The sequence below is a fragment of the Podarcis pityusensis genome, assembly GCF_964106645.2.
Source record: "Podarcis pityusensis genome assembly, chromosome: 7".
NCBI lineage: Eukaryota > Metazoa > Chordata > Lepidosauria > Squamata > Lacertidae > Podarcis > Podarcis pityusensis.
This window is the reverse complement of record NC_138031.1, coordinates 4529450-4545512: the sequence shown is the minus strand read 5'-3', so window position 1 is coordinate 4545512 and position 16063 is coordinate 4529450. Positions and strand designations below refer to the sequence as shown.

Here is a 16063-nt window from a genome sequence, read left to right as displayed (position 1 = left end):
TAAGTTCACCAGCCAACTGGCGATGTACTTGACTGTCCCCTTTCTGCTCTCCTTCAGGGCTGATCCTACGCCGGTGCATGCTGGATGAAGAGGGCATTGCCTATTGGACCCTTCCAACATATGTCAAGTGTGTTTCCATCGACTACAGGAACATCCAGATGATGGTGAGTGTCGAGGCTGGGCCAGGACCTTGGGAACCTAAATCCAGACCTGGGATGTGCATTCTCCAACTCAGAGTCCCGTAACTCAGTGGATGGAGTTGAGGTTGCACTGGAGAAGTATAGCAAGCAGGAAGTGCTGCTCTGTTGACCAATCATGGAGAGAATTCAAGGTTTCTAGTATTTATATACCAGACCCATCCAATCCAGAGACTTCATACTGCCTTCCAATCACAGAAGCTGATGTTACATGGCCTGGTTTTCTTTTCTGTGACTGATAGAGCAACCAAGTCCTGGTAGCTCACCAGGCTAGCCCAAAGCCTTAAATAGTGGGTCTCTTGGCTTAAGCTGGATAAATTGTGGAGAGAATAAGGTAGGTAGAGAGAAATACATTTCTAGCTTTTATGGGACTAGGATACAGCCCAGTGTACAAAGTTGAGCACGTGGCTGAAAAAGGTCACCCACCCCTGTTTTAAGTTAACACATGCCAATTTCTGTCTCCCCAGACAAGAGATCATCTTTCAAAAGCCCAGCGAGGTTTGATAGGGGAAGGGGTGTCGGGTGTGTTGCAAAACCTGGTGGAGATTTCTCAGGATGGGACCAGCTACAGTGGGGATCTGCTCTCAACCATCGACGTACTCAGGAATATGACCGAGATCTTCCGAAGAGCTTATTACAGCCCCACTACTGGTGACATACAGGTGAGCTGGAAGGTTGGAGATCCAACAACTTGAGGAAGGAGAGATGATCCAAAAAGTCTTATCCCTGGAGTTTGGAACTCTGAATTACCTGGCAAATGTGTCCAACATGCTAGGAGGCCTCTGTGGTTCTGCTTTGTACATTTTTTAAATGTGCAGTTTTCTCAATCTTGATCTTCATTTCATCTGCACCTTCTACTTTCCCAAAGTCCATGCATGTGTTGGTGGAACACTGTCACAAGAATCCATGATGAGACTGTCGGACCCATATGGCTGCGTTCATGATTTGTAGACTTGGGTCCATCTATTTCAGCATTGGGTTGTATACCGTGGTCCAGCAGATGTATCCAGGAAATCCATATCCAGAATCATAGGACTGTAGAGTTGGAAGGGATCCAATGAGACGTCTAGTCTAACCCTGTGCAATGCAGGAATCACAGCTAAAGTACTGATATGAAGGCTAGATAATTTCACACATCTCCCCCCCCCCCTTTGTTTTACTCTTCCAGGAACTGCTCTGAACATAATTGGCTCTGAACACTGAGTTTCAATTTAGGTATCATGGCTAATAGATCTATATAAAGGTAAAGGGACCCCTGACCATTAGGTCCAGTCGTGACCGACTCTGGGGTTGCGGCGCTCATCTCGCTTTATCGGCCGAGGGAGCTGGCGTACAGCTTCCGGGTCATGTGGCAAGTATGACTGGTGAACCAGAGCAGCACATGGAAACGCCGTTTACCTTCCCGCCGGAGCGATACCTATTTATCTACTTGCACTTTGACAAGCTTTTGAACTGCTAGGTTAGCAGGAGCAGGGACCAAACAACTGGAGCTCACCCCGTCACGGGGATTCGAACTGCCGACCTTCTGATCGGCAAGTCCTAGGCTCTGTGGTTTAACCCACAGCACCATCCGCGTCCCTTAATAGATCTATATAACCTTCCTTAATTTATCTACTCCAATCCCTTTTTAACAGTCACTTAAGAAAAGCCTTGCTTGATTAAGCCCATCTAGCCCAGCATCTTCCTCTCCCAGGGGTCATCCAGATGCCCATGGGAAGCCTTCAGCAACAGCAATTCTCTCCACTTCTGACCCCTAGCAACAGGCCCGCAGACTGTCTCGCCAGAGTGGTGCATGCTCTGGTTATCTCTCGCTTGGACTACTGCAATGCGCTCTATGTGGGGCTACTTTTGAAGGTGACCCGGAAACTACAACTAATCCAGAATGTGGCAGCTAGACTGGTGACTGGGAGTGGCCACTGGGACCACATAACACCGGTCCAGAAAGACCTACACTGGCTCCCAGTACATTTCTGAGCACAATTCAAAGTGTTGGTGCTGACCTTTAAAGCCCTAAACAGCCTCGGTCCAGTATACCTAAAGGAGCATCTCCACCTCCATCGTTCTGCCCGGACACTGAGGTCCAGCGCCGAGGGACTTCTAGCAGTTCCCTCACTGCGAGAAGCCAAGTTACAGGGAACCAGGCAGAGGGCCTTCTTGGTGGTGGCACCCTCCTTGTGGAACGCCCTCCCACCAGATGTCAAAGAGAAAAATAACTACCAAACTTTTAGAAGATATCTGAAGGCAGCCCTGCTTAGGGGAGCTTCTAATGTTTAATAGGTTATTGTATTTTAGTGTTTTGTTGGAAGCCGCCCAGAGTGGCTGGGGAAACCCAGTCAGATGGGTGGGGTATAAATAATAAATTATTATTATTATTATTATATTCAGAGGCTTAGTGGAAGGTGCAAAAGGGAGGGAAGGACTAGTAGCCATTGATAGACTTATCTGTCATAATGAAAGTATGTGTTTGACCCAGTCCTCTCCAGCCATCATGGTTTTCTCGATCAGGGACAGTAGCAGTAAAGTACCAGCTCTACTCTTGGTGCAGTGGGGAGAAAATGAAATTGTTCCTGCTTTTTCCCTGGCATCTCCAAAATTGCTCTTCCCTCTTGCTTCTCCCCAGTGGCAAAGCAAAGTTTCATTTTCGAAATGAAATGTCCTTGGGCCGGAATGAATTGGTTTCTGTGCCATCTATGGACAGAGCCACAGTGGTCAGTGGGAAACAAGGGAAAGCATTCGGTGTTCCCATGGCGGAACCGGGAGATTAGAATCATCATTCTGCAGTTGTCTGTGCAGAACAGCTATGGGACTGTCCTTGGGAGGGGAAGGTCACGGTCACATGCCTTTAAAATGTTAAATATATCCTCTTGGATTGCTTTCCCACATGGCGTCGTTGCTAATTATCTAATTGGAAAGGAAATCAATGGCTTTGAAATAAAGACCTCCTCCTTTCCCACCTCCTTCCTGAACTCTCAGGGATGGGCTGGACCGGACGGACGCTCTGGGGAAATGTAAACAGCAGCAGACCAGGTGTTAGGAGCCTAGGAACAGTTGAGGCAGGGCCACTGGGATTAATGGGGCTTGGCGGCACCAATTTCAGTCTGCCTCCCTTCTTATTTTCAACTCAGTCCAGGGAGTGGTGCTGCCTTGTGGCTTCTTCCTCCATTGTCTCAGCGTTGTCCTCATGGAAGGACAGAATAGCTCAGTTGATAGACCATGAGACCCTTAATCTTATGATTGTGGGTTTGAGCCCCACGTTGGACAAAATATCCCTGCATTGCAGGGGATTGGACTAGATGACCCTCGTGGTCTCTTCCTATTCTACAATTCTAAGATTCTATGAAAGCTAGAATTCATTGTCTCTGCTTGTCATTGTTACTGGTGCCCCCTACTGTTGGGCTCCCTGCCTGCCGCTCCACCAGGCCCAGTGGGCTCGGCCAGCACCGCATAGGAATAAAAGGAGAACCCTACTGGATCACACAGAAGGTGCATGCAGGCCAGCTTCCACATTCCCACAATGGCCAACCAGAAGCCTTTATGAAGCCCATGAGCACAGGGAACAGGAGCAATAGAGCCATTTTTGTAGAGCCATTTTTGCTGCCTGTGTCCTGGGAGAGGGCAGTGGTGGTATCTAAGCATCTTACCATATGGTTACCAGATGTCCCCATTTCCCGGTGCCAGCCCCCGGATTTTCAAATCTGTCCCCGGACTGTCCCCGGATTTCATTTAATGTCCCCGGATTTATATTTTAAGTGTTGTAGATTTATTAGTAGGGAATGAATGTTGTGTGATTGGTTCAACGGCACAAGACACATCATATGGGGACTTCTGGTGAGGCAAAATGGCGGGCACCATGGCAGCGAGCAGTTCCTGAAGCCAGCCAGAGCCAACTGCGCTACCAGGCTGGCTCCAGGCTGCTGAGACTGCCACTGCCACCGCCACTGTTGAGGGGGAACTGGGGACGCCCGGCCCGTCAACTGGGGGAACCGCTGACACACACACCCCGCGACCCAAATTGAGCTGGGTGCAAGAGCGCCTGGCCACCTGGCTGACTGCCAAGCAGCGCTCCAGGGCCAGGAAAACCCTGGAGCTGACGCAGGGAGAAGCAGGAGAGGAGAAGGAGAAGGAAGAGAGAGAAAGAGGAAGGAGAAAAAAGAGGGGAGCCCCGACCTTGCCGAGCTGAGGAGGAGGGCAAGGACATGTAGCTGAGCCCAGGCCCGACCCGAGCCTACTCCACGGTGGCTAGCACTCCAAGAGAGCAGGCTGGGGCCCAGAGGAAGGCCACGTGACAGAGGAGACCACAGAAGAGAATATATTACTTAATATTTTTAAAAATAACTTTTTCTCCCTCTTTCTTTAAAAAAAGTGTCCCCGGATTCTTTGAAAGAAATCTGGTAACCTTATCTTACCACCTGTTGTCAGGATGCTGTCGGCGGCTCCCAGCTGGTTGCCCAGGAAAGCATAAAGAATAGGAAAAGTTTCTTACTATCCTTTCTGATTTCAATATTACTGAGAGAGGCTATAGAACCCAACCTTTTGTCTTGGATAATGGTGTTGTCCTGAGTGAATCTTCACCCCCCCCCGTCTCTCCCACTTCCTCATTCATCACTTCTATGGGTGCTGCTAAGCACCCTCTGTCTTTGAGCTCTTTGCTCTCCTGCTTTTAAGGTCTGGGAGATGGAGGGTCTGGAATGCTTTCTAATGACAGCATGTCAGCTGGGTGTTGTTCTGGGTCTCCCATGATTTCCCAGCTTTCCCCCTCACCTGCCTCTGAGCCGAGACCTCCCTCAAACCCCTGTTGCAAATCTATACTGCCTTCCTTTTCCTCCTCCCTGTAAAGGTCAGGATGGGGAGGAGGTCTCCACCGTTCCTTCCCTGCCCAGTCCCTGACACCATCTGGGATACATTCCATGGAGGTGGGATTCAGGTAGGGATGAAAGAAGGCAGTGTTTTTCTTTCCTCCCTTGCAATTCTTGCAGGTAGCACCCCTTCTGCTGCAGTCAGTTCATCTCACTGCCCGCTGTGGCAAAATGCACAAATTGCATTGCCGTCACTTTATTCCACCCCATTCACTTCAGTGCAAAGGGAATGCAACACAAATGGAGAAAGGGAAAGTAGTCAATTGCATGTTGTTTGTGGACCCAAAGCAATGAGAACAGTGAATTCTGGCCATCGGGCTTAATTTCCCCTCTGGACGCGGGACAAATAAGCAAATGTTGGCCATTTCCATTCCTGTTTCCATCTTCAATGAAATTCTCTGACATACCTAGATCCAGGGTTTGCTGTCACAAAGCACACATTTTTTTCTGGGCTCTTCTGGGTCAGCTCAGAAGTGGATGGAGATGTGTAGCAGACAACTGCAGGGCCGTTTCCTTTTCCAAATCAGCAAAATGGGTTGACTGAGAGCAGTGGAGCAAATTCTAGGAACATAGCAAGCAAGCTTCCTTCTACTACATAGGCCCATTAGTCCACCTACTTCAGTATTGTCTGCACTGACTGGTAGCAGCTCTGCATGAATTCAGATGGAGGTGTCTCTCCCAACTCTACCTGGAGATGCCGGGGACTGAACCCGGGACCTTCTGAATGCAAGGCAGATGCCCTTTCACTGTAGTTATAGCCCTTCTAGGGATGATCATATGCTTTGGGTGAGCCCTGATGTAATCATGGATGAAACCAAACCCTTCCTCGGATCACAGCTTCTGCTTTTTTGTTTTGTCTTTGTGTCCTAGAACTTTGTCCAGATAATTAGCAACATCCTGACAGAAGATAACCGAGACAAGTGGGAAGAGGCTCAGCTGGTATGAGAACCTTGTCCTTCAAATGGGCATCATCAGCTTTGGGAGTTTTGTATGTGTACGAGTGCAAGTGTCTGTCTCTCAGGGGTTTTAACAAGGCTGTGAGTCAGTGTGAACATTTCAATATTTATCTAGCCCTTTCCCCCTTGGTTTCTTCAAAGCACCTGACAGACACTATCTCTCAGGTCCTGTTCCATCACTCTAACCAATGCACCACACTGCAGATTGGAAGAGCTGATGGGGAATGCTTGGCAAGGCAACCTAGAGCAGGAGCGGGGAACTTCTGCCCTGGGATTTGAATGTGGGCCTCCATAGATCTGTGGGATGTAATCCACTGGAGCAGTCAAATGCAACATTCCTTGTTTCCCTAGAGTGGACACAGACAGGGGGTGTTACTCCAGCCAAGGTAGAATTTCCTTCTACACCTGGGTCTGGAGCATACTCCCCTTGCATGTGAACAGGTAGGTGGGCGTGACTCTTGCAGACCTAACGAAAGGTCCAGTCACGCAGCCATCTTCCTCTTTTGGTGCCATTTCTTCTCTTGGACTGCACTGCTGGGTCTCTGCTAGCAGCACACGGGCCCATCCTTACAAGGATGTAAGCCATGCGGTAACTGTAACTACAAGCTAAAGCCTGCCTTCAGGGATCCAACTGTGAACTGAATGTGAGTAAACTTGTCATACTTTTAAAAGAAGACTGTTGTGTCTTTATTCATTTTAGGAGGGATAAAAGGGGACTAGTTCCCCACACTGGGCACCAGTAAGCAGTTGCCCAGCTATGGGAAGGAGGCCTGAGGGCTCTCACAGGGTCCTAGAGTCCTCCCTGCTCCTTCCCAAAGCCTAGTAAGTGCTTGGCCAGCTTTGGGAAGGCGTTGGGAGGGTTCTAGGACCCTCAAAATCCAGCACAATGTGAGGGCTGCGGGGTGCAGGGTACACCAAATTTTGGCCTCACTCCAAAAGCCATAGTACCAAATTCCACCACTGCACCATACCTGAAATCCAGACTGTGGCAACAATACTCCTTCACAACAAATCACACCCCCTTTCCACTGTGTCCTCATCCCCGTTGTTTCATCCAAATGACAATATCTGATAACAACCGATGTCATCTTAGGATGCAGCCAATCGGATTTGTCTGCATGACGTCACCATGGGCACGTCCTCACTTTAAACTAGCCTTGTTTTCCTTCAGAGGTGCCATCTTGCGGATGGATCCAATTGGCTGCATGACAATATCACTGTTATTAAGGGAGAAGGCAGGCTATTATTATTATTTTTTTAAAAAAAGAAGTGGTGCTACAGCTGCAGTCGATTGGGATGCAAACAGCTCTGAACTAATGCTAGGGGGAAAGGGGGCAAACTATGGAGAAGCAATTCAGACATCCCTGAAAGCTGCTGTTTCATGCTGAAAGTGTTGCAGCTCCAAATCCTGCTAGCGGATTTTCAAATCCATCCTCTGCGAATGCAGGAAGAAGAGGAGTTTGGATTTGATATAATAATCGTAATAATTTTTATTTATACCCCGCCCTCCCCAGCCAAGGCCGGGCTCAGAGCGGCTTACAAGCAATAATAAAAACAAGTTAAATGATTACAACTTAAAAACAACATTAAAAATACAACATTAAAATATTGAAACATGAAAATATTAAAATATTTTATATCCCGCTTTATCACTACCCGAAGGAGTCTCAAAGCGGCTAACAATCTCCTTTCCCTTCCTCCCCCACAACAAACACTCTGTGAGGTGAGTGGGGCTGAGAGACTTCAGAGAAGTGTGACTAGCCCAAGGTCACCCAGTAGCTGCATGTGGAGGAGTGGGGAATCGAACCTGGTTCACCAGATTACGAGTCTACCGCTTTTAACCACTACACCACACCGGCCTGGGAAGCCTGTGTGGAAGGACTTGGGCTGTGACAGAGGTGTCTTCCCTTACATCCTCTATCTTATTTCCAAATAAAATGCCAGGAAGATCTATGTGTGCTAAATCCAATAAATGCAGGAGGAGGAAAAAAAAAAACCTAGGGAAGAATGAGCTGTCCAGGATCAACCCATTGGATGTTGAAATCCCCTTTGTGCTGTAGGCCAGTTGTATACCAGTGTAGCATAACAAGCTGCTGGGCTGAGAATATAAGCCTTTGTGGGAATGTTCAGGGATGCAGGAGAGGATATACTGTCTGATTATAGCCTTTCCAACTTGTGTAAACAAGTTCACAATTTAGCAGAGTAACATCCCCCTTTTTAAACTCACAGCGGATGCGTTTGCTCAGGCTCGCTAAAGCCTCTATAATAACTGTTCTGGTATTTCCCCCTTATTCCCTCATGAAAGATAAGACACTACACAGTCTTCTATAAAAGTATAAAAAGAGTTTACTCACATTCTGTTCACAATCGGATCCCAAAAGGCAGACTTAGCTTAGAAAAGTTACATACACCTGGAAACTATCTCATAAGGAGACAGTTCCTTTGTCTTCTTTTGGCTGGAGGCCAAGAGATCATCTTTGGCTAAGCAGATGTTGCTTCTTCGATGCATGTAGTCAAAGAGAGAGAGATGGCTGCCCTGCCCTGAGCTTTTGTTGTTACCTGCACAGGTGAGGCCATGCCCACCTCTAGTCACATGCAGAGGAAGTCTGTCCCAGCCCGGAAGGAAACAGGAAGTTTACCTGCTGGCTGGACAAACATTCCTCCCCATGTGTCAACATGTTCACTCTAGGAATGTTGTACTTGACTGCTCTTGTGTTTCACAACCCACAGCCAGGCTTTCTGTGCATATCTGCAGGCCTTGGGCATTGTCACAAAATCAAGGCGCTAGTCCTCAGGACTTAAGAGAAAATGGGGCAGCTGTTTGTCCGATGAAATACCAGGAACCGGAATAGTGACAAATGGGGCCCAGATCCAGCTATGCAGCTTACTTAATTTCTCCTTCCCTCACCCCAAAAAGTCATTTTGAAATACAGTTGAGCTCCTTTTCATCACCATGCGAAAGTTCATTACTTTGTTCAGGTTTTGGGAAGAAAGTTACCTTGCAGGCCATATGTGATACTCGAGCTATCCAATGTGTTTAATGTTTGAAGATAGCACAGCATTTGAGTGATATTTAATGCAGTTTGCTCAGAGTCCCACACAGGACTTCCCTTCCCTCTTTTTGTGTGCCTTAAAAATCAGCTCCAGAAAAGAGGAGGAAGTTCTCTTGCACAAGCGAATATCTACTGCAATAGCAATACAGTAGGGTTGGAAACAATCCCTTTATTTTTATTTTGTGTATGATTTTATGACGATGTATGCCATTCTGCAATGGTCAGGTGAAGGCCAGTCTAGAAAAACTCATCATCATCATCATCCAAAAAGATGAATACATTGCACAAAAATGACAGTATAAAATTTTCAGGATCTATTGTGACTGTTATCCTGGTCTGACTTGAGGAAGTGCTGTGTCTGTTTGTGTGCGAGAGAGGGGGAAGGAGGACCCCAATTTGAACTTAGTCTTGGGTTATCAGCAATTATGGTCCTGCAGGTCTTGTTATTATTATTATTATTATTATTATTATTATTATTATTATTAAAAATAAATAAATGCATGCCTTTGCAGATGGGACCGAATGTCAAGGAACTTTTTAGGCTGGTGGAGGACTTCATTGACGTCATAGGATTTCGTATGAAGGACTTCCAGGATTCCTATCAAGTGACTGAAAACCTGGGTGAGTAGGTTGGACCACTCCATTCCTGAATGCCTCTAGCCAGCTGGTCATTTCAAAACATTAATAGCGTTTATTCTTTTCTTTTCTTTTTTGCAGTTTGGCTTAATTGATGGGGGGTATCAGTGGGGAGACTGTTTATCCAATTCCTTCTTCTAAGGAAAGAGACACTGAGCTAGCTCCAACTGCTGGCTTCTTTAGGATACATTTGCGTGTAATGTGTAGTTTGGCCCTTGGGACATTTTATTTTAATTTTTAGCAAAATACAGCCCTATACCCTCAGGTCTCAGGGTGGTTACAACATAAAATCACAATATAAAAACACAAAATACATAAAAAGCAAAAAAAACAGCACAATAACACCCCCCAGCACATTTTGGAAGGGCATCAGCCAAAGGCCTGGTTGAAGAGGAATGTTTTTGCCTGGTGCCTAAAGGTATCTAATGAAGGTGCCAGCCAAACCTCCCTGGGGAGAGCATTCCACAGATGGGGATCCACTGCAGAGAAGGCCCCGTTTTCATGTTGCTGCCCCCTGGACCTCTCGAGGAGGAGGCACCCAAAGAAGAGCCTCAGAAGATGATATTAGGGTCTGGGAAGATTCATACGGAAAGAGGTGGTCCTTGAGGTATTGCAGTACTGAGCTATTTAATGCTTTATAGGTCAAAACCAGCACTTTGAATTGGGCCTGGAAACTAATTGGTAGCTGGTGCAGTCAGACCAGGATCAGTGTAATTATATGTTCAAACCACCTTGCCCCGGTGAGCAACTTGGCCACCAAATCTGCACTCATCTTGCAAGCAGAACTTCCCTGGTTCAGGTTCAATCCTTGGCATCTTCAGGTGAAAGGATAAGGAAGCAGATGCTTCAGACATTCTCTGCCTAAGACCCCTGGGGAGTCGCTGCCAGTCAGATTAAGCTGTCCAGGGCTAGATGTACCAATTGCCTGACTCAGCTTAACTCGGCATTGTACGTTCCTGTCGTGTGGAGTTAATTTGTTCAGACAAGCTGTGTATAACAATAGGCGCAACTAAGACAAACTTCATTACATCACATTAATTTGCTGCACCACTTACATCTACCTCGGAACACTTGGCAATAAAGCAGAAAATGAAAGGTCAGCAATAAAATGACAAAACCTCAGTATCATAAGAAGAACGGTCGTCAACACATTAGTGGCCACAAAAAGGTGAAGGATGCAATCGTCTTATTAGCCGTCATATGCTAAATGTTGCAGACGTGTGTTTTTCAGTAGGTAATGAAAATAAGTTGCTGAAGGGGGATGAGAGTAACTCCACCTGGAGGGAATTTCATAATCGAGGAGCCACCACCAAGAAGACCCTACCACGAGCCTCTGCCTAATATTGATATTGAATATTGCAAACTTCACAGATTCTACATACTTCATTGTTCCTTTCTTATAACCTTATCAGTTAGTAAGGTAAAGGTAAAGGGACCCCTGACTTTTAGGTCCAGTCGTGGCCGACTCTGGGGTTGCGGCGCTCATTTCGCTTTATTGGCCAAGGGAGCTTCTGGGTCATGACTAAGCCGCTTCTGGCGAACCAGCATGACTAAGCCGCTTCTGGCGAACCAGAGCAGGGAAACGCTGTTTACCTTCCCACCGGAGCGGTACCTATTTATCTACTTGCACTTTGATGTGCTTTAAAACTGCTAGGTTGGCAGGAGCAGGGACAGAGCAATGGGAGCTCACCCCATCGCAGGGATTCGAACCGCTGACCTTCTGATCGGCAAGCCCTAGGCTCTGGTTTAACCCACAGTGCCACCTGCATCCCTACCTTGTCAGTTACAAACATTTTAATACCATTTCCTGCTGCCTGATAGATGGAGCTCCTGTACTTCTCCAATATCCCCAGAAGGCACTAACAAATAGGAACCTGATATCTCAGTTGTGAGTCCCGATAGGTTCCTCACTCCAACAATTTCCATTAGAGTCTCCAAAACTCTACTCCAAAAGGCTTGAACGCATGATGAGTGCATTATACCAAAGCTTATCTGTCTGCCCTGCCAACAACCAGGAGAAACAGATGTGAAAAATGTGCTCTGTAATTGAGACTGTCATTGAAAGTGCTTTATATGGAACAGTTGAATGAATTTAACTCAGGGAGGGGAAACATTTTCAGCCCAAAGTTTGCGTTCCCTTTGGGGCAACCTTCTGAAGACCACACTCAGTGGCTGGCAGGGCCAGAAGCAGAAACTTGGCAGAGCAACAAGTTCACAATTTACCTTTGGACAGTAGGTACACACTGTCAGCATCGCCCTTGAGCCAGTGTCACCAACTGGACTCATCCACTTCAGCCCCGACTGGGCTAGGCGAGCTGGGTAGCACTTCCAGAGACCACCTTCTGCACAGGAACAGGTCAAAGTGCTGTGGACTCACAGCTCAGAGTTGTGAGCACCGGATTCACTCCACAAGAAGACAGTCGTCGCACAGCAGAGTATAGCAGAGTATAAATGACTTGGAGAGCAGCTCTGTAGAATATCTTCTTTATTCTATCTACAACTATAATACACAACTATTTACAGAGCTAAATGAGGTCTAAATGAAAAATGCTGAACTGCACTGAGTGTCTGCAGCTGTTCTTAGCAGCAACCTTATCTATACACACGATCTCTCTCTCACACTCAAGTCTCTCTCTCTCTCTGATGCTTTAATGTGAGGCTGGAGCAGAATAAGTAGAGAGCAGAAACCGCCCCCTCCTCTCTGGAGAATCAGCAGAGAACATCAGTAGATTTTTGGATATGGGAGGAGTGAAATCTCCTCACACACACCCCTCTCTATCCTCCCTCCAGATGAGCAAAGACCCATTCTGGAGAAGCAGAAATGATCAGGGAGGTGGTGGGGGAGAGAGAAGCAGGACCAGTGAAGGGTGCAGACTAGAGAAGGCTCAAAGGGCCAGATACAGAGACCTAGAGGGCCACATTTGACCCCTGAGATGCGAAGTTCCAGGCCCCTGATTTCACTCCTTATTCCTCTTCCGTACACCCACAACCAAGCTTCCAAGTTGTTCTCCTGCTCTAAATGTCCGTTGTTACTCCTGTGTGTGCGAAACTCACTGGGCAGATGAAAGTTGGCTTGATTCCTTCCTCTCTCTCTCTCTCTTTCTCTCCTCTCAAGTCCTCAGCATCCAGAAGCTCCCTGCCAACGCAGCCAAAGACATTAGCTTCCCTATGAAAGGCTGGCGGGGCATGGTGGATTGGGCCCGCAGTGCAGAGGACAAGGTCACTGTGTCCAAAAGCATCCTGTCCACGGGGGTTTCAGGTAAGGGGAGTGGGACGACTGCAGGTGAAATTTTTTCTCTTGGTGCAGGCTGCAGACAGAAGCATGTCATGGAGGAAGAGCAGTGTGTATTTATTTTGCCTTTTTATTCTGATCAGTATAGATACAGATACAGATAGATAGAGATAAAGATATAGAGAGTAGATATAGATATAGATATAGATAGATATAGACATATGATATCCAAGGATACTTTATTCCGACTTGGATTATCTTCTTGTTCTATGTTTCTTAGCAAATTCTTAGCAAATAATTCACTCTCAGATTCTTAAGTAAACAAGAAAAATCTGCAGGGTTTACCCACTTATCAAAGCCTTGCCATGGTTCAACAGATGCACTGATGAAAACCAGGCAGGCTGGTTTAATCCTTAAACGTTACAAATATCCACCGTCCAGTTCAAAATGGAAATTGCTTTCCAGAGGAGAGCAAAGATACGTCTTCTCCCATCACAGGCAGAAAAAGGAGTGCATAGTGACAGGAAGGAAGAGGTAGGGATTAACCCATGGTCCCCCCACACACACATACACCATGTTTGGAGGTATGACATCATAGAGTCCCCTCTATGCAGGTTCTGAAACTCCATGGTGCCATTGCCCCTGTTTGAGAGCTGTCTAGCAATCATGCATTTGTGATTTGGCTGCTTTGAACTACAACTCCCATCAGCCCCAGCCCACCATAGCCAATGGTCTGGAACAGTGCTTTCCCCCCTAGAAAAATAGGTGCCGGTAATCACCATGAAGTCGTTACAGTAAGCACCACACTTTTTAACAACAAAAAGAGGTGCCAGTACTGGGTACCATTGAGTACCACCTGAGAAAAAAAGCACTGGTCTGGAATGATGCGAGTTACTTTCTTTCACTCCATCTTGCCATGCTAGACATTCTCTCTGAATGATGCCTACCTCTCTGTTTCTTGCTCTCTCATGCCTTGCTCCCACTCATCACCTCTCAATGCCACCCTGAGCCAGTTCCTCTCCCTCTCCACTTATTCTGTTGCTTGCTTTTGCCCTGTTGCTTCTTCACAGAGACAGATGACTCTGCTGTCTTCGTGGTGGGGACAGTCCTGTACCGAAACCTGGGTGGGATCCTCTCCCTTCAGAGGTAAGGCTGATGCACGTGTTTGTGGGAGTGGGTAGTCCATTGGTCGGTCATGGGCATCTTAGAACAGAGGTGACAAATCATTCCCTGACCAACCTTACACAACTGGACTCCCAGATACATTCTTGGGAGTTGCATAAGGTTGATAAGCAAGCAGAAGTGAGTGAGGGGGTCAGCAGATCTGGATCTAGGGATCAGGAATGTTGGCAAAGAGTATCCAAGTTATGGTTACCAGATGTCCCCATCTCCCAGCCCCCGGATGTACAAATCTGTCCCCGGACAAATTCCGTCCCCAGATTTTAATGTCCCTGGATTTATATTTTAAGTGTTGTAGATTTATTAGTAGGGAATGAATGTTGTGTGATTGGTTCAATGGCACAAGACACATCATATGAGGACTTCTGGTGAGGCAAAATGGCAGGTGCCATGGCAGTGAGCAGCTGCTGAAGCCAGACAGAGCCAACTGTGCTACCAGGCTGGCTCTGGGCTGCTGAGACTGCCACTGCCAAGGGGAAACCAGGGATGCCCAGTGTGTCAACTGGGGAAACTGCTGACACACACCCCACGACCCAAATTGAGCTGGATGCGAGAGAGCCCATCCACCTGGCTGACTGCCAAGCGGAGCTCCAGGGCCAGGAAACCCCCGGAGCCGACACAGGGAGAAGTAGGAGAGGAGAAGGAGAAGGGAGAGAGAGAAAGAGGAAGGAAGAAAAAAGAGGGGAGCCCTGACCTTGCCGAGCTGAGGAGGAGAGGTAGGAGAGCACTGGGAGGGCAAGGACATGTGGCCGAGCCCAGGCCCAACCCGAGCCTACTCCATGGTGGCTAGCGCTCCAAGAGAGCAGGCTGGGGCCCAGAGGAAGGCCGCGTGACAGAGGAGACCACAGAAGAGAAGATATAACTTCTTAAGATATATTTTTTAATAACTTTTTAAAAAATAACCTTTTCTCCCTCTTTCTTTAAATGAAGTGTCCCTGGATTCATTGAAAAAAAATCTGGTAACCTTAATCTAAGTATTAAGATAAGGGCGTGATTTCTAGCAGCCGAAGAGGGGGATGTTGCTTAACCCTTACCCTACCAATGATCTCCTGGGACTCCCTTATCCCAGATTCGTTCCCTCCAGCTGAGGCTCTGGGTGCATTTTTGCCCCATCACATGAACCATCAGCTGGGGAAGGAAGTGTCAGGAGGAGAGCAAGAGAAAGCTTAAGCATTCTCTCCCACCAGCTGTTACTCCACTGCCAACCAGACCACCCCTCCCTACTGCTCCTTTTAAGCTGCTCATCAGCAACTTGCGATCTCAGACCTGCTGAATGTGCGGTTTGGTCCTTAAAGGCCACAATGTCATATTGCACAGAGCTGAAACATGATGACATGATGTAGTGCCCTTATAGGTCTCAATGAAAACATTGACTTAGAATCATAGAATTGTAGAGTTGGAAGGTACCCCCATTTGTCTAGTCCAACAATTGTAGATGCACGTACTTTGGATCTGCACCCATTTAGACATCTGTCTGGGCTTTTGAAGGCAAAGCCAGAAGCTCTGGCCAGCCAACTGCACACAGGGCAAGCAACGGCGGTTTGGATCTGTGCATTTAAGTGGCGAATGTGATGTGTAATTGCAAGCAGCAATGCATGTGGGATGTGGAACAAAGATTCGGAACTGCTCTTTGAGAATCAGCTGCCTGCTTTGATGGACAAGTGTCCTGAAAATGATCATGTGGGAAAGGCAGGGATATTTACAAAAAAGGGGACGTCTTTGTGCATACTCCCTAGGGCAGAGGATTCTTCCAAGTTCCCTCTCTGTGGGGTTCCTCTTGAAGAGTGTCTCATGTGCTCTCTGGAGGTATTTTTTGTGATGCTTTGGGAGCACTCCTGCACAGCCATCCTGCTGTCTGCTTCCGACTTCCTCTGTGCTGCCTTGGGGCTTGTGAGTCTCTGCAATCTCTGATGGTAACAGAGAGATCTCTCTGTTCTACGTCTCACTTTCCCTG

General features: G+C 47.3%; 1 protein-coding gene across 4 annotated transcripts in view; it reads left to right on the top strand.

Annotated features, from left to right (window-relative positions):
* Nucleotides 1–16063, top strand: part of ADGRB1 (adhesion G protein-coupled receptor B1) — a 381525-nt gene that overhangs the window by 218215 nt on the left and 147247 nt on the right. For all 4 annotated transcript variants that reach the window (XM_081012479.1, XM_081012478.1, XM_081012481.1 and 1 more), the window contains exons 10-15: nt 58–164; nt 665–859; nt 5924–5992; nt 9575–9683; nt 12814–12957; nt 14001–14076. In XM_081012479.1, the coding sequence (XP_080868605.1) occupies nt 58–164; nt 665–859; nt 5924–5992; nt 9575–9683; nt 12814–12957; nt 14001–14076 (700 nt within the window). The remainder of the gene's footprint in view (nt 1–57; nt 165–664; nt 860–5923; nt 5993–9574; nt 9684–12813; nt 12958–14000; nt 14077–16063) is intronic.